At 37.2% G+C, this 19,951-nt stretch overlaps 1 protein-coding gene across 3 annotated transcripts in view; it reads left to right on the top strand.

Moving 5' to 3' along the window:
- Positions 1-19,951, top strand: part of Grid2 (glutamate ionotropic receptor delta type subunit 2) — a 1,058,508-nt gene that overhangs the window by 759,130 nt on the left and 279,427 nt on the right. For all 3 annotated transcript variants that reach the window (XM_042701886.1, XM_042701887.1, XM_042701885.1), the window contains one exon: positions 854-955. In XM_042701886.1, the coding sequence (XP_042557820.1) occupies positions 854-955 (102 nt within the window). The remainder of the gene's footprint in view (positions 1-853; positions 956-19,951) is intronic.

The raw sequence follows: 19,951 nt of genomic DNA, 5'->3' as shown, positions 1-19,951 counted from the left end.
CCAAGGTGGAGCCTGTGGTTATCCAGCTGATCATATGACAGGACCCTACTTCCTTTTCCTGTGTGCATTGCAAGATGAGAGCATTCCATGAAAGCTGAGCATCTTGAGTTGTTATCTGTCGCCAATCCGTGTCACATAAGCTCTCTCTTTCCACTTTGTTTCTGACAGAGACTCGTTCATTTTTAGCCCACTGCGATTTGAAGGCAGTGATTTTCCAAACTAGTAGTGCTCAATAAAGTGAGGACACATTGCAAGACTTTAAAGAAAGGGCTGTTGACAAAATATCCTATAAGAATGGAGAGCATTGAAGGCAAATAATGACGGGTTTTTTTGTGTGTGTACGGTGAATATTTTGAAAACATGTACCTATATAAGTGATGGATTTTTTCCCCGTCAAGTAAAAGCAGTAGGCCTTCTAAACCTATTCAGAAATATGATAATGATGATAGTTCTTTTTTTCCACAGTTAAAGTAATGTGTGATTAAATTAAAACTATAGGAAAATGTTACTTAGGCCATAATTGATAGATGAGACATTATCCTAGGATTCGGTGTGGTATTCCTTTTCCAATTAATGCATTACATTGTCCGAATTATTGGTATATGGATAACTCCTCATTAAGCCAAATGTCCTCACTGAGCTCCTGAAAGCATGCTGTGTCCTGTCATATGCCATACGATGATATTTAAGAACAGGAAATGGCATTTCTGATGGCTTCATGTGCTTCATTTAAAAAGAGAACTCGTGCAGGACGCTTTCTACAGCATTGTTCCATGATCTCTGTAAGGTCTTTCCACAGGTCACTGGACTGCTCTTCAGGCAGAAAAGTGACCAGAGCTGTTTTACCTTTCAGCTTGGGTGCTGGAATCCTGTCACAGGTCTGAACGGGTCACTGACGGACAAGAAACTGGAGAACAATATGCGTGGCGTGGTTCTACGTGTGGTCACTGTTCTGGTGAGTCTCACTGGGTCTCTACAGTTTCTTTTCAACTACATGCCTTTATGTTTTATTAACTGATGCAGTAATCTAAAAAGAGCTTTAAGCAAATCCTGACTGTGCTTTCTGAGATTGTTTTAATGGTCACATTTTTCTCAGCCTTCAGTTAATGTGGATCAGACACACATTTTTGCAGCTTTTGCTTTTAATTGCAGTGCTTTGGTAGGGAACGACCTTATCATGGTAGGCCTCATTTCCATCCCTCCCCCATGGTTTTCTATGTATTATAAAGTATGAGCATCCTGGAGACGCAATTTCCTGTGACTATAGCACACAAAGCTATGACCAATGAAGGCACACTGCATACTTTCAGTGTATCCTGAAATAGTAAATCACTAATAGACTAATAGAAGTCGGCTAGGGACCTACTTCAAAGGAAAGATCACTCAACATTTTAACAAATATTTATGGGGAATCAGATATATTCCAAGCTCTATGCTGACTCAGGATATTGGCAAATTACATAGGCAGCTTTAACTCTGTTTTTATGGAGCTAAGCATGTAGTGACTGTGACTAGGATTATGGGTATGAAAAATTTGTGACAATGTCATTTACCTGTTATAAAATTAGTTAAGTTAATTTTATAATGATTACATATTTACAATTTAATTCATTAATTTTATAACTTTGTTTATAACTCAGCCTCATTCTGCATTATTACCACTTCTCTCTCCTCATAACTATGCAAAAGAATAGAAGTATTCTTGATAAGCCATGAAATATACAAGTGGTGAAAATCTCAACAGCCATAAAACATGAAGATATGTTTTCTTGCTATCACAACATGTTTAACTTTGTGTTACTTCATAGCATGTCTCAAAACCTAGTCAAAACCTGGCTAACTTTATGTTTTTCTGGAAAATCCAACTCATTTTTAAATTTGAAAAAGATCTTCTCCAAACTAAATTAAGCGTAGAATTAGTAAATTTGCCTTATTTAGTTATTAAGTACGTATTTACTTAATAATTACTATATGTGAGACTTGGCAATATATATAGGGTAATTAAAACTTAAATACTATCCTGAAAATATGTATAGAGTTTTGATAGGAAAATACATGTATAATGAATGAAAATGAGCTAAGATTTATTAACTACTCTGAGTCCTTTATGTGTATTATCCAATTCATCCCTCATGGTATATCTTAGGAATTGAGACTAGGTTGATTCCAAAAATACCAAAGAGTAAATGAAGTTGAAATATATATATATATATATTATATATATATATATATATATATATGTTTACAACAGAAATGGAATTCAAACCCAGACACAAGCCCTCTTAACCCTTTCCCTCAATGATACATTATAGTCTTTCAATTCCTACTGTGATAATAGGGAGAAGTGAGGTATCTGTAGGCTTCTCTTTGACCTGAGAATTGGATATGTTCAACTCTGACTTAGGTGAAAGTACATTTTAGTGGGAAAGCTTCATAGGACCAATTATTTTAAAGTCATTTTCAAGCTGAATAAAATGGTTGGCATGTTGTTCATGAAATGGTAAGTGCTTCCCACAGTGTTAATGCCTACACAATTGAGGTTTCCCTCATCACTTACAGTGGTCTGTTCCCTGTGAGCTCAGGCCTGCCCAATGCCTGAATATGGTTAGTGAATGAAGTTATGGAAATTTTGCTGCTTTCTCTAAGTCTTCTCTGATGCATGTTTTCATTAGTCCTACCTGTGGCCCTCTTCAGGCCTTTGTTCTATATCCCTGTAAACTTCCTCTAGTCAAACTGAGAATTAGCCCCCCTTCCATCTACCCAGCAACTCCAAACTTGAAGCTTTGCCCTACTATACTCGAATTAGGATTTAGTCTATATTAATGTATCGGACCACATAAACACTACCTTTTTTATCCCAAAGACTGATCCCCAAGACTTTGCAAAAGACAGAGAAAAGCCCATGTGTATATCCTAAAGGAAAACTTTTAGCTTTTTTTTTGTCAGTTGAACTCTGGGCCTGGGCACTGTCCCTGAGCTCTTCAGCTCAAGGCTAGCACTCTACCACTTGAGCCAGAGCACCACTTCTGACTTTTTCTGCTTAGGTGGTGCTGAGGAATCAAACCCAGGGCCTCATGCATACAAGGCAAGCACTCTACCACTGAGCCACCTCCCCAGCCTCTAGGTTTTATAATGCTGTAACTGAAACTTAGTCTCATCTCTGCCTTCTATCTTTACTTCCTTGGAAGCTGATTTACCTTATCTAGGTTTTAAAACCATCATTTTTATCTATTAATGATATCCCATTGATTTAAGAGAAATATTCTAATATCTATCTATACCTATCTATATAAATATATACATATATATCTATAAATATATACATATATATCACTAAATAATCCAACACTATAGGGTTTATGACTCTAAGGTCAAGTAACTGGCATACTTAAATAGCACCAGTTCCAACTAGCAGCTTCTGGGGCAACAGATGAAGAGATGACCATACAGTATTACCTCACAATATTTTTTTATTGTGAAAATACCATACAGAGGGGTTACAGTTACATGGATAAGGTAATGAGAACCTTTCTTATCAAGCGTTGTTGCCTCCTCCTTTGTTTCCCCTTCCATCTCTTCCTCCCTCCTCTCCCCCCTCCCCCCCACCGCCATGCACCAAAGTTGTAAAGTTCGTTTTTTGACATAACGTCTTGTACATCTTGGATACAGGTGGACCTCACAATATTTTTAGAACCTTATGGAGCGAGCAAGGAGTTTAGCCAACAGGAATGGTTAAACCAATGATATATTCCCTGCTCTCTGATTTTATAGGTTTAGATAGTCCCAGAACTAGATTAAAGGAATTACAGGGCGCATTCCAAGAGGTAGATAACAAGGAATCAGAAGGCACTAAGAGATGTACATTCAGGGCCTCCATCTTGTCTTTTGACAGGATTACTGCAGAAGGTCAAACACTCATAATCCTGTGTCTTTACCTAGACATAAGATAACTAATCACAACCAGGGTTTTCCATAGGCATCATTCAAACTAAAAAAAAACCAAAACAGTCTAAACTCCTGCAGCCAATCATAGCCCCCACAGTACCCTAGGATTCCCACAAAATATTTCCTTGAAGAGAAAGTAAACTGTTAACACTAATATAAACATGGCTGAAGGAATCAACAAGAGGTTGAAGCACTCCCGGATGTACCGAGTTCCATGAGAACTGATAGGGCCTGCGGATGGATAACCAGAGCCAGAGTATACAGGGAAGTCACATGTGTTCGCTAGAAACATTGGTACAGGAAGAGAAGTGGACAGACAGAATTACTGTCAAAAACACACACACACAAAATAGCCTGACAAAAAAATGAAAGAGAAGAATTCTAGTCTTACTCCTTCTGATTTCCCATCTCTTTTCATCTCTCCAGTTACAAATGTAATGGGAAGTCAGAAGGCAAGAGAGCTCCAACTGAAAACTACAGAGGTTAGCCATCTGAGACATGGAGTAAGGCAGTGTGGAATGCAGAAAACATGGAGTGGGAATGGGAAAACACTAACTCTAGCAACTTCATTTGGTAGGGCCTAAGATGATGAATGTAGTAAAAATATTTAATGCTTATAAAAATCCACAAGAGATATAATAATTAAAAGAACTTAAAAGGTCACACAGTCTGTGCTCTATTTCTATGTCCATGTAGCTAATAAAAGCCAGAGTTACGTTTCAGATGCCGAGATCTCAGTTCCAGAGGTCATGTCCTCGGTGATTGGCTTCTGAATCAGAATTAAGTTGTGTTTAGATTAAATACAATATTTGAAATGTGAACACTGCATATGATGGATGAGAAAACTTGAAGCTTTTAAAAAATAATTTCATCACATAAAGATTAACTTTGCCTTGTACTACCACCAAAGACACAGAAAGATTTCTTAGAAGTGAAAGAGGGAAAAAAAAAAGAATGAGAGCCAAACTTCCATAGCTACAACCATAGCTACTCAGGAGGTTGAATCTGAGGATCATGATTCAGAGCCAGCGTTTGCAGAAACTTCTATGAGACTTTCCAATTAATGACCATAAGGCTGGATCTGGAATTGTGGCTCAAGTAGTAGAGCACCAGTTATAAGCAAAAAGTCACTTGAGATTACCACAGAACCAGCACAAAATGAGTGATACAGAATTGACGTACTTTATTTATTTATTTTGCAGGTTGTGAGGGTTTGAATTCTGGGCCTAAGCATTGTCCCTGAGCTCTTCAGCTCAAGGCGAGTGCTCTACCACTTTAAGACACAGCGCCACTTCTGGTTTTCTGGTGATTAATTGGAGATAGAGTCTCATAGACTTTCCTGCCTAGGCTGGCTTTGAACCTCAATCTGGATTACAAGTGTGAGCCACCGATGCCTGGCTCTTTAATGTACTTTTGGTCGAAGCAATTATTGCTTGCCTTTTGTGTTAATACTTTTTAACTGTATATAGCCTAATATATCATAATTCAGGATGCTACAGTTTTAAAGAAGCCATAATCTATACAAAACCAGTATAATAGATAAAGAATGAAATAGGGAGTAATTGTGAAGTTTCTTGATCCTATAAGGAAATAGTAATTAATATAAAAGGAAAAATCTTATTTTCTTGGAGTACACCTCTCCAGAAAGTTTATGAATTTAACCCACGTATAATAATATAGGTAAAGAGCATATTCTTTTCTTTTGGGAGGGGACATTATTACAAATAACAGATAAGCATCAAATTTTCAACTTATATAGAACACAAAAAAGAGTATATTTAGTTCCATATATATGTGTGTGTGTGTGTATATATATATATATATATATATAATCAAGGTAAATTCAACAGTGTCCACAGTTTCCTCTTAACACATCTTACAGAACAAATAAATAATAAGGTGTGTGTGTGTGTGTGTGTGTGTCCACGCATGTACGCAAGCTCCAGTACTAGGGTTGGAAGTCCCGGCCTCCAGCACTGAGCTTGGCTTTTTTGCTCAAGGCTGGCACTGTACCACTTGAGCAACACCTTTACTTTTTGTTTTTGTTTTGTTTTGTTTTTACTAATTTGAGACGAATCTCATAGGCTTTTCTGCCCAGTTTGCTTCTGTGATCCTTGTATCTCAGCCTCCTGAGTAGCTAGGATTATAGGTGTGAGACACTGGTGCTAGCTTACTTTTAATGCCAGCTTCTTCAGTCTATTTCATTATTCTTCTCTCCTTTATTGCCTTTCCTCAACAAACTTATAATAAGAAGCATCTAAGATGTACTGCAAAGAACACTTATAATCAAAAGGGACCAGTTTTCATGTCAGCTTTCCTGCTTAAAGGGTTCTTGGATTTCATAGAAACCAAGACACTAGTATTAAACTCAATTTTCTATCTGCAGAAAAAAAAACTGACCACAAAGTGTTATCATGATGGGTGAAAACTGTGTGAAGTCAGGCATACCAAAGTACACAGGATTTTTATAGCAGCATCATTATCTCCATAGGAGAACTCCAGTGTGGAAATTAACTTTTGAAAAAAAAACATGAATGATTATGAAGGTATAATTAATCAATGCCATGAAACCTCAGATATTTTGTGGGCGATTATCTGCAAGCCCCTAAGGCAGACAAATTAAATGTGACCTGAAGTATCTTGAGTCACTGTCACACATTCAAACTTTGCTAATGAGGAAGGCCAGCCCTTGAAGTTGGTGCTTCCTAGAGGAAAAATAAACAACAACACCTATTACCCCAAAAAGCATCCCAAAATATGATCTTCAAAGACTTCAAAGAGATCACATGCCAGTTATATTGTCTCCTATGAATTGTGTTTAGTCCTACACTAGTTTAAATAGGTTCTTGATGTTAGTACGTATTTTTAAGTTATTCTAAAGGTGATATACAGGTTACAGTTACATAAGTCAGGTAATGAGAACAGTGTCACCTCTTCCCTCATTTTCTCCTAGTTTTTCCTCCTGAGCTTCTCCCCCCCTAAGTTGTATAGATCATTTTCAAAATAGTGTCCAGTGAGTATCACTACTGCATTTGTTCACACTTTGTCCTGTCATTTCTGTGCTCTACCTTACCCTAAGATGCCACTAAGAATTGATTTCAAATGTCATTGACCTTAAGATTTTTGTTGAGACATTACGCATGATTTTCCTCCATGGAACCTGTGTTTTCATCCTTTACCCAGAAATTTAAGCTCTGATCTCAGCTTCTGAGCCTCTTAAGCCTGGAGTTACCATAAGGTATTGGGAGATTAACTTGGACATGAGACTCTACTGAGCATGTCTTCACAGAAGGAGATTGGAGGGAGTTGGTGGTAAACTCTGGTGGCTCCCACACAGGCATACAAAGAGGGGTCCTCTAGAAGGAATTAATAGTAAAGTGGGGTTCAGGTCTCCCAGGCAAGAATGACAACTCTGGATGAGGAAATGTCCAATGGATGATACAGAAAATAAACTGCGACTCACAGTAAGACATGCAAAACACTGTACAATGGTAACACAATGGGACACCGAGTAGAGCATTGCAGTTTTGAACACAGCTCCTGGAGCAGATGCACTGCTAAGCTGGCAGGATGAGGAATCCAGTTCTCAGAAAAATGAGCAAAGCTTCCAGGAACTCCACAAAGCAAAGCAAAATAACAACCTTGAAGAATACTTTGATATCAGATAAGAGACTTGTATTTAGTCTACATGGATAATGATTACAAATTAACACAGAAAAAGAAAGAAAACAATTGACAATAGATAGACAAAGGTGAGCATAATGGTCCATATCTCTAATCTTCACACTTGTAATTCTAGCTAATCAAGAGGCTGACAGAACATCAAAGTTCAAAGCCACCCCAAAAATTCCATGAGAGTTCCCCCCCAAAAAAACTGTGTATATCTTATGTGACCATATAAGATGATGCTAGGAAAAATGAACTCCAAGACATAGACACAAGAGGTTTTTCTTTGTTGTTATTGTTTTCAACTACATGATTTTTTTCTTTTGTGTTTTTCCCCCTGTGGTTTGTCCCCTGTTGACACTGTGTTCAATTTTGGTACCCTGAGTATTGTATATATGTTTGTCTGAACTAGGGAAGGGAAGAGGGACAACAAAATGGTGAGTCAAAGGACAAAGTAGGACCCTATGCAACAACAATACTCACAAGACAGTACGTTGGAAATGATCTGTACAACTTGGGGGGATTGGAGGGAGGGGAAAAGGAAGAAAAATGAGGGAAAAGGTAACAAGTTAGACAAGAAATGTAATCACTTCCTTACTTAGGTAACTGTGGCCTCTCTGTACATCACCTTGACAATAAAATTTAATAAAGAAAGAAAGAAAAATAAAGAACAAAGATGTAATTTCGAAAAACTCAGCACACAAAAGCAGGGCTTGAGGCATAAATCAAGTGATAGAACAATATAAAAATATATGCAAAAGTATGACATGCTATCAAGGATTTAAAGTATCCTAAAATAAATTGGGATATTATCTCAATTTCTGTAGTCGGTGTTAAATATTCTCTTTTACAACCTTCTCCAGAGATAAAGAAATTTATTCATGTCAAGTTAACATTACATAAATAGCTACTATTTAGCAACAAGTTAAAGTACTATTGTTAAAACGTTCATCTAACCTCAGATTTAGGTAAAATAGTATTCACTTTCATTGTTGAAACAGTATTCGTAGGCATAGCTCTATAATACCTCTACAAGATACACACATGGTTTTGTCCTTCTGCTGACTGTACTCATCTTAGGTAAAAGGAAAAAATGTAATTTTTATAAACAGACCCTCGAGGTAAAATGGCCTATGCAAACGATGTAATTGATGGCAACATTGGAATATGTGTTCACTGCAGTGCTGACTGAATAAAACCATTACAAGAACTGCTGCGCGATGATGCCTTGCAGATTTTCTGCTTGTGCATCACACTGGCTATTGTGATGACAGCTGCCAGGCAGACATGTGTTAGTGTATCCCTTGTATTTGAGGTACTTGTGCATCCCTGTATTTCTCCTCTTGGAAACCATCACCTGAATTCTCATAGTAGACAGTGAATAAATATTTCAGAGACAGATTGTATCATTTACTTCTGTAAAATAGATTGACCACTTGTCTCTAGAAGGTAAGAATGAGATTGGCAGAGTCATTTGCAAGTTCAAAGATGTAGAACCAGGAGGAGTATGGGCTTTCGTGGCTTCTGTACTTTCTAAGGAGTTTCAGCAACTATATTATTTCATTCAGAAATGCAGTGTAAAAGGAAGCCAAATATGCAGGAGACTTGGAAGTTTTAACCCATCTTTTGATAATGGTGTAGTTATGGCATAGTCACAACAACAGAAAACCGGCTCTCAAAAAAAATTCCTCAGAAATGAACATGTGCCAGGCACTAGGAGCTCATACCTATAATCCTAGCTACTCAAGAGGTTGAGATCTGAGGACTGAGGCTCAAGGTCAGCCCAGGCAGGAAAGTCCATAACACTCTAATCTTCAATTAACCACCAAGAAACTGAGCGTTGAGCTCACATGCTAGAGCACTAACCTTGAGCCCAAAAGCCCAAGGACAGCATTACGTTCAAGCCCCAGGATGAGAACAACAGAAACAACAACAAAAGTGAAGATGAAATTGAATAATAAAACCTGCAGACTTGCTGCAGAGATAAATGTTAACTTCTTAGAGCCCAAAAGGAATACATTAAGGAATTGATAACTAGTCATAATTTCATATAAAATTGCCAATTAACTTATTAATCTGTCTTATTTGGGATATTTTCATATATCTAAGATTTTTTATGTTTTTTATTGTAAAAATAGTGTACAGAGGGGTTACAGTTACATGAGTAAAGCAATGAGTACATTTCCTATCGAGCACTGTTACCTCCTCCTTTGTTTTTCCCCTACCATCCTTTCCCTTCCCACCTCCCCAATATCTAAGATTTTTCCAGAACCGTCAAGAATATTATTTGCATTTATTATGTGGCAGAGACTTGTGTAACATATATTTCAATAATATGCATCAAATTCTTATTTGCCTAATTCTCTGCCCCCATGATGGAGTAACGGGGCCTGGTTGAAATCCTTGCAGTAAACAACTACAAAGCAGAGCAGGGCAGGTAAAAATATTTCCAGACATTGCTCAGCAAGGCAGGTAAAAATATTTCCAGACATTGCTCAGCAGTTAGCAATGAACTTTGATTCCTGAGAAGTTAGAAGTAACTAGATGATCTCAATATTTACTCCTGCATTATGAGTGCTGGCTATTTCCATAGTGTAGGCACAGAGATGAATATGGATTGTGACCCACAAATAAAATCCAGATACTTGAAGTTTAAATACCAATCTGGAAAGCTGTGCACTGGTGGCTCACGCCTGTAATCCTAGCTACTCAGGAGGCTAAGATCTAAAGATTGAGGTTCAAAGCCAGTCCGGTCAAGAAAGTCCCTGAGACTTTTATCTCCAATAAGAGGGGGTGGTGGACAAACAAGTTAGAAATGATAAGGTAATGACTTGGTTTCAGTAAGCCATAGAAAATAGGGCGTGACAAAACTTAGTATGCTTTTTCAGCTTCCTCTCAAAAGGCCACAGTCCGTAGTGGCAGCCTTTCCAAAGAGAAAGCCATTGCCCCAGGAGGACTCAAGATTCTTTCAAAAGCAACAGTAACAGCTTTTGACCAGCAGAAGAAAGTTTATCAAATCACTATCCATTGCCCTAAATGGTACTCCAGTGTTCTGAAATGCGAAGCAATATCTACAGAGCATCCCGTCTGGGAATGGTTTAACTCATCTCTCGGCCTCTGTTATTAAAACTCAGCTTTCTCTGGGGAAACTGCCGGCAGTCAAGGGTTGAACTACCATACCATGCATGGAGGTCCCAGAAATGGAAACCTTAGTTAAGGAAAATAAAGCAAAATGCACAGTTATACAAGAATATATCCCTTGGGTTTTTTAATGATCACTTGAAATAAGAAGAGATTTGGGTTTTAATGTGTTGTTTTATAGCATCTTTATGTAAATGATCTGGTAATTATTTTAACCTGGAAACAAAAAGGTGGGCATGAGGGAAGTGAATTAGTGTCTCGTACCTGTATTAACTCTTTGTTCCAAAGGTTTCAAGTGCTCTAGTGTGTGTGTGTGTGTGTGTGTGTGTGTGTGTCCTGAGTTGTTGTTTTGTGTGTCTGTATGTGTATTTTTGTTTTGTGTGTCTGTATGTGTATTTTTGTTTTGTACTTAAGGCTAGTGCTCTACTGCTTGAGACACAGCTCTAATTGCAACTTTTTGCGGGTTAATTAGAATAAAAGTGTCAGGGGTTTTGAATCACGATCCTCAGATCTCAGATCTCCGTCTTCTGAATAGCTAGGATTACAGGCATGAGCCACCAGCGCCCAGCTGAGACATGATTTTTGAACTAGGAAAATGAAATGCTTGGGCTAAATTTTTTCCCCTTTGATTTGTATGTAATGTGCTCTGTAGTTCAATTAAAACTAAAAACCTGCTGTTTTTCAGAGCCAAATATACTCCCAGACTATGGTCAATAAAATACTCTAGAAAATGAAGGATCAGGAGCTGGGAAGGTGGCTCAGTGGTTGAGTGCTTGCCTCCTTTGCATGAGGCCCTGGGTTCGATTCCTCAGCAACACATACACAGAAAAAGCCAGAAGTGGTACTGTGGGTCAAGTGGTAGAGCTAAGAGATAGCACCCACACCCAGAGTTCAAGCCCCACAACTGACAAAAATTAATTAATTAAATAAAAATTAAAAAAAAAGAAAATGAAGGATCAAAGTTGTATGGTCTGAAGGCCATCTGGGAATAAAAATAAACAACTGATTCACGTTTCAAAGCAATGGTTTTATTTTTTTAAGTGAAGGTAATTTTTAGAAAAAGGTCAGTAACAAGAGTTTGAAAATTATCCCACCTTTCTTTGATGAGCCCTTCAAAATTTTAAGAATGACCTTGGTCATCTACCCCAAAACTCAAGATGTGTTTCAATACTTGATGTCTTATTTCTTATTTGGGGACTTTTTTTTTCCTGGTACTGAAGCCTGAACTCGGAGCCTGGGCACTGTCCCTGAGATTTTTTGCTCAAGGCTAGCACTCTACCACTTGAGCCACAGTGTCACTTCTAGCTTTTTCTGAGTAGTTTATTGGAGGTTAGAGTCTTGCAGCCTTTCCTTCCTGGGCTGGCTTCGAACTGTGATCCTCAGAGCTCAGCCTCTTGTATAGCTAGGATTACAGGTGTGAGCCACTGGTACCTGACTTTGGGACATTTTAAAAATACGTATTGAAGAATGTATAAATAAGAAGCACCAGTTCTCAAAACACAAACAACAACAAAAACTAAATGATATTTGTTGCACTCAGTGATGTTGATGAAGCAATTATCAGGGCTGGTTTTAGGCTAAGCATTCCAATTGATTGTGCAATGAAAAATAGCAATGGAGAATCACAATCTGTTTTCCAGGAAATCATAAGAGTTTTCTTCTAATTTCTCTATAGGTATCCCCATAATTATATCACTCTTGTAATCCGGGTGGACATTGCTTTGGTGAGAAATAAACAGTTTTGTATGCCTTAATGTTCATTTTAATAACACTTCCAGCAATATTCTTTCATTTTTATATGTGTTCATTTGTGAAACTCAAAATATTTTCTCTGTATCTTGAAATATAGACTTCTTCACTTTTTTTTTTTGGTATATCCCTACAGGTTTGTTGCTTGCTTTTAAATATTGGCAACTTTCTACTTTCAACTCTTCTGTTTCTGCCTTCCATGCAGGAGATCTATTCTTTTAAGTCCCCCGCTGTGTTTCATAATAGAATCAAAAGAAAAAGGTACATCCTTCAGAAAGCATTCAGCTCACTAGAAATAGAAAACCTGTCACCTTATTGTAAAACCTTAGATCAGCTAGACCAGTGTCTGCAAGAGTGAGTAGTTTCTACAAAGGGTATAGAGTAGGGTTGGTGAAATTATTATTTCCCTTGTTCTCTCCAGAAATCCTGTCAGGGAAGAGACTAACTTTGTTCAGAAAATGACTTTCCACTATTGGAAGGAAAACTTTTCCTCAACACACTTAAGTTGGATGGTTGGAGATCTATGAATTATCTGACAGTAGACTGAGAATGGGAGGAAAGACGAGGTTTGTTCACACAGGCATGTGGAACTCACTCAGTAATGTGTACCTTGCAAACAGAAGGAAAGCTTGATATGATAACTGAACAATAATGGGGTGCATATGGTTAGGATTTTAACGGGATGCTTTGTCTTCTTCCAGGAATTAGCAGACCAGCTCTCATAAAGTGCGCCCAGCATTTTCAAAAATGTCTGCTCTAGTCCGATAAGAGAAATTCAGATAATATTTCAAGTGCTTTCACTTAAAAAAAATAATCTTTATGGCAAAATTGCTGATTGAAGTTCAAATGCAGCTCCTAAGAGGAAGAAAATACACATGGCTTTATTTTGCATATGATAGGAAATTTTTGAAGTATAGGAGATTTTTTTTTCTTTTTAGCCAAACAAATGCTCTACCAATTAAGCTACATCTCCAGCCCTTTTTGCTTTGTTTTATTAAATAGATTTTCTAAAATTTATGCTTGGGACACCCCAGACCTTGATCCCCCTACTAACATTTTCTGCATAGCAGGGATGATGGTCACCCGCCACTATCTCCCACATTTAAGATGAAATCTAGTAAACTTTTGCAAGGGTTCACCTTTGACTGCCAGCTTCGCCTCCAGAGTTGCTAGGATTACAGTTGGGAGCCACGGTGCCTGTCTGACAAGGAGTATTTTATTACTACCATGTGTTCAAAGACTAGCCCAAATTCTTCATGTCTTATCACCATGTAGTTTCTCTATTCCTTCACCCACATTTACACACACATGCTCATCCTCTGACAGTCTAAATTCATCAATTAATTAAAGCCAGTCTACACTAATTAATGGCTAAGTATATAGAATTTAGGATTCAGACAATGCAAGATTGAAATTTCAGGTTTCCTTTATTTTTCAACCTAGCTTTATAACTTCAAGTGTACTATTTCTCTCTCTTCAAGTTTCAGTTCTTTCATTCATAACTCGGCAATAAAAATGCTTGAAAACTTTTTAAAAACAAGCAAATGAAAGTCATGTGATGAGGATTATCAGATACATATGTAACTTTATCGGTGTTGCTACTATGTGTCATTTGCTCCTTTCTTTAGCCTGAAAACTCCTGAGGAAGGAAATCCACACTCTTGGTCTTGAACCTCCCCTTGCTGTAATATTTCCTTTCTTTTGAGTGATTCTTCCATGCTAACTATCTCTGTTTCATTGTTCTCTTTTCCCCTCTGAAATCACTGAAATTTGGCTTCTACTCTAATTTCTCCAGAGAAACAAAGAGCTTTCGAAAATGTCTCCAAGGTCTCCAACTTGCAATGGATGATCATGGGCCTGGTACCTGTGGTCTTCCCATTCCACAGGAATCCAGGGCAATTTCACTTCCAAATGCTGTCCTCAGTTCATTCTTGCAAAGACACCTTTTGTTTCCCTTTCATCCTCTCTGATCCTTCTCGAGTCCTAATTCCTGGGTTGGATTCTTTTCTTCCAGAGTTCCATCACTGCCTCTGTATTACCTTTACTGTATTCCTTGCTTGAAAAGTCTAAATAATTTTTGGTCCAACTCTGGCTTTTCTCCTCTTCCTTTAGACTCATTTATCCATAGCTATTGTGAATAAAAAATATTCTGCATTTAATGTCAAAAACTTAGACAATTTAGAAAACAAAAATTAATGACAAACTCACCTATAATCGATCATTGAAAACATTGCTAATGTTTCCTGTTTTATTAGTTAATTCTTTGCTTTTAACAGTGGAGGAAATTAAAGCCACACTCATAGGCTAATAGGCAAATATATTTTTTAAAAAATTAAACTCACTTATTATTTCTTTACATGGAAAATCACCAGATAAAATTATACAAACATTTGGAGGCATTTTCTTTCTAATTGAGAATTTGTTTCCTGAAAAAGTATTACCAGTCTTGAGTCGCATAAGAAGTATATACAAAAGCCAACTGCCTTCCCAGGCTGCTGATAAATGTTAGTGCTCCCTTTCATCCTTGCTAATCTGATAAGCACTAAATAAAATAATTCTCATTCTAATTTTTCTTTCTCAAATGTGTTTCAAGAGACCAAAAATAAATGTCACCTTAATATTTGCTATCAAACTCTGTCCTTTTAAAATGGAAGCTTCTGAGATTCTGAATTAAATGATAATTTTAACAAATAACCATCTCCCTTTAAATGACTTTGAGTCATAATTAGGCAGAGGTGTGTGTGTATGTGTATGTGTGTGTGTTTCTGTGTATGCATGTCTGTATGTGCCAGTACTGAGGCTTGAACTTAGGGCCTGGATGCTTTCCTTGAGCTTTTTTGGCCAAGGCTTGTGCTCCACTTCTCAATTTTTGTGGTTATTTGGAGATGAAAGTGTCACAGACTTTTCCTGGCCTGTCTGGCTTGAATCCATGGTCCTCAGATCTCAGCCTCCCAAGTAGCTAGAAGGACAGCAGTGAACTGTACTATGACCACCATTTTAATATTTCCCTTTATTAAGTTACAATGTGTATTCATTTTGTGCTTAGTGCTGCAAGTTTTTACAATATAATCTCTTTGATTCTATATTGAATATTCACCTTGAAGACTTTAATCTATTGATTCAAAGTCTTAGTTCCTCTAATAGAATTACCATGATACATACTCTCAATAAAAGGCATTTCAAGGTGAATCTTAGAAGCCAGTGTCATCTGAGAGCAGAGTGCTCTACGGTGGGCCTCCAGGAAGGTGATGGCATAGCATTGCATCACCTCTCAGTAAGTACTTATGACCCCACATCCAATATATCAGAGAATTCCCTCAGCCCTGACTCCAAAAAGACCTAGAGTCTGATTACATCTCCTCCCATCCATTAACAGCCAGGTCATGACTAGCTCACTTCTGATGCATTGCAGATTCCTAATTGATCTCCTTGCTGCTTCTTTGCTTCCTTCCGTCTGTTGTCAATAGTAACTGTCACAACTGCCACCTTTTAGTTAACTGTTGAAATATACCTCTCTTACCCTCTGAGCCCATCTGGCTTCTTGCTCCAGTAGCTTCTCCTCTCATGGTAAGTAACAGTTAAGGAAAAAAAAACCCTCACAGGTCTGGGAAGGTGGCTCAGTGGTAGAGTGCTTGCCTTGCATGCATGAGGCCCTGGGTTCGATTCCTCAGTACCACATAAGCAGAAAAAGCTGGAAGTGGTGTTGTGACTCAAGTGGTAGAGTGCTAGCCTTGAGCTAAAAAGCTGAGGGACAGCGCCCAGGCCCAGAATTCAGGCTCCACAACTGACAAAAAAATTGCATTGTAAAAGTAATATAGAGAGGGATTACAGTTACATAAGTAAGGGAATCTGACCTCTCTCATCTACTCCTCATTCTCCTTATTTAATTTTTCTTTACACCTCAGCAGGTGCATGTATTTGTGTTTGTCAATCCATAATATATATAAGAATTATTTTGTCTACTGTCTGTCATTCCTACTCAGACTGAAGCCCTAGATATGTAGAGAAGTATTGGTTTTATTATTTCTGTTTTTGCTTACTACCATATTCTTAGCATGTGCTGGGTATTAACACACTTTTGAATGACCAAATGAATTGCCAAAACTCTACCTTTTCCCTCTAAGTAATATTGTTTTGACCCAATATTGTTTTGACCTAAGATATTTTTTTAACTTTTGCATGATTTACTGTATGTTCCAGCCATTGAATACTTTACATCTATTAGATGCCTCTATGTTTATATTTTATTCTGTTTAAAGTAATTTTTCACATTTAAATAATTGCTTACAAAATAGAAATCACAAATAATAGGTAAGATGTGTGTATAGCCAGTTACAGTGATGAGAGATTTTGTCCATTGGTAGTTGAATTTTATAGTCTGGTAAAAAAAAAAAAATCAAAGACTTCAAAATGTACTGTGAATGTCATGTACATGTAGTGTAATCCATCCTAAATATTTGCTTCTACATAAAAATTTTCCAGCAAAATCAAGTCCTTTAAAAGAAGATTTTCTAGTACACATCCTTATAACCTGCTTTTCTCTTCATGGAGCTCAGTTTTCTACTTCATAATACCTAGAATATGCCTTCTTTTCTAGCTGTTCCTTTTTCCCTATCCTGATGACTTGTCATCGCTTTATTAACAAATTCCATACTTCCAGCCTTTGTGAACTTTAACAATTTCTAACACTCATATATGCTCTATAAAACATAACGAGGTTTTCCCAAGGAGAATCGTGGCCATTAATTCTGCACATAGCAATGTAGAATGTGTCATCCATGAGTAAAATAGGCTCCCCCCATGCATAAAGACAACTTTTGTTTGCGTCAACCAAGAATGTGGGTAATGGGAAAACATTTTGAACAAGCCATTAAGAAATATTCTCATTCTCTCTTTAATGTCTTTGAGCTGTATCTGTGAACAGAATTATAAGCAATTTCCAGTGACTCATTCCTACTTTGGGCCATGTAGGCAGTTCTGTAAAGTCGGGCATAATAAAACATCTGAATAACACCTGGAAAGAACCTTCACAGAAGAGTTTTAAACTTGTACCTCTCAAAAAATATCAGATTCTTTAAAAAACCCTATTAGAAGCCAGCAACATTATATATTACTAAAATATGGGCATGAACTATAAAAGTTGCAAGCTGCAAACAGTGTTATAAATCAACTCACCAATTAACATGAGATTTTTAAGTGACTGCATACAAATTCAGAATTATGAAGTTATTATCTAATAACCCTACAAGTGATGGGAATAAATCCTTACTAATATAAAAATTTCCAGCTACTTGCAACACCCTTTTCTGCAAGTAAGTCTACAGATCCTCATGATGCTGCACTTAGATTGATGAACTGGGGATGTTTTGTGAAAGCTTTGTTTATTCCAGATGCTGTGGGGCTTTTTGCTCAGAGAATCTGTCATGCAAGTGATCAGCAAATTGTGCTCAGCAATTTGTTTTCATTTAATCAGCAGACAGGTTTTCACCAATTTAGACTCAAGTCCTATTAATACTCTTTGAAACTAATTGCTGGAAAATGAATTTTAACAATAGGATATTATGATTTCCGCTCTTCACCACCACCCCCACCCCCCGCCCCGTGCCCATCATAGAAGATTCAAAGCTATGAACTCAAACTCTGAAGATACATGTCAAAAAGACCTGGGCTATAATCTTCAATCATTTGGGCTATTGCTAAAGGCACCTAATCCTCACTTACGCCACAACGTACTCTCTATACCTGCAATTACTTTCTTATTATCCATTCCCTCTGCCAAAGTGTTACACCAGATAAAAGACCACCTTTATATAGCTTCAGTGTCTTTTATTATTTAGTGCCACTTAACATACTTTTTCTCTGTTTTGTTTTGCAAAATAGCATATGTAGTGGGAAAAATGCATAAGTGATTAATTAATACGTTAACTTCTCAGAACCAAAAGGGGAAAATTTTCATTATCATAAAAGCTACTGCCCCTGGTGTGTTTTGTCTGATTATTCTCTACCCATTATCATAAAGCTAAACCAACCAGGTTGATGACTGTCTTGATTTTTTTTTTCATTCTTTCTTGCTTTAAAGATGGGAATTCATAAATCACCCAAATTTTTCTTGTTTTGAATGTTATATAGGTAGAACCAAACTCTGTTGTTTTATGATGTTATTTTCATTTTGATCATTCTTGTTAAATTTTATTCATAATAATAATACATAACTGTAATATCTTCAATATTAAGCTATTTTGTATTCCATTGTCTCACTATACCACAATGTGCTTATCTTTTCCCTGTTGATAGACATTTGGATTTTTAGATTATTCTCAGATTTATTTATGTGGATTTTTGTTAGCATATATTATCTGTACAAAGGAGTTTCACTGTGATATTTCTATATATGATGCAATGAACTTTGATCAAATTCACTCCCTTGTCTTACTTTTATCCATCCTCTCCTCTTCTTAAAACAATTTTAATGGATTTCATGATTCTCTTTTCAAACATTCATTTGGAATATTTCATTCATATTCACCCTTCCCCATTTATTTCCAGATTTAGGCTATTACAAAAATATTACTATGGGGGCTGGGAAGGTGGCTCAGTGGTAGAGTACTTGCCTTGCATGCATGAGGCCCTGGGTTCAATTCCTCAGCACCACGTAAGCAGAAAAAGCCAGAAGTGGTGCTGTGGCTCAAGTGGTAGAGTGCTAGCCTTGAGCTGAAGAGCTGAGGGACAGTGCCCAGGCCCAGAATTCAGGCCCCATGAATAAAAATAAAATAATAAGATAAATTAAAATATTACTATTAACCTTTTTGAACATATAGTTTAATGCCCAATATTTATTAGTGCTCACCTGCAATCAGATGAACTGCCCAGACAAGGTTATGGACTGCTGCAAACTCAATCAATATTTATGTGTCATTCAAAAACAGGCAATTTTAACCTGTGTGTAAATACATTTATACAGTACTAGATACAGCAAAATGTTTTCCACACTTTGCAAGCCCAGAAGCAGTGAGTGACAGCTCCTAGATCTTTAGATGACATGATTGGTATAGTTTTCTTTAGTTTTCCCTCTGGTTATTCTTGCTTTGGAATTTTCCTTTTTCTATTTTTTCAATTCTGACTTATTACAACTCGTTAATTCTTCCCTTTTCTGTTTATACACTGTTAAACTATAAATCATTAAGTTCTTTGGCAATCATCTCCTTTAATAGTCAAATTTCTGTAGGATTCTTTTTCAACTCTGCGCTGATACTTTATGTAGTTTCTTGTTTCCTGTCAATTAATTTTTTAAAAAGCTATTATGTCAGGCTGGGAAGGTAGCTCAGTGGTAGAGTGCTTGCTTTGCATGCATGAGGCCCTGGGTTTGATTCCTCAGTACCACATAAGAAAAAAGCTGGAAGTGGCGCTGTGGCTCAAGTGGTAGAGCGCTAGTCTTGAGCTGAATAGCTGA

This window comes from Dipodomys spectabilis, unplaced genomic scaffold (genome assembly GCF_019054845.1).
Source record: "Dipodomys spectabilis isolate Male_0828 unplaced genomic scaffold, ASM1905484v1 ptg000297l, whole genome shotgun sequence".
Lineage (NCBI taxonomy): Eukaryota > Metazoa > Chordata > Mammalia > Rodentia > Heteromyidae > Dipodomys > Dipodomys spectabilis.
Note: the sequence above shows the minus strand (reverse complement) of the source record. Positions and strands in the feature narration are given on the sequence as shown.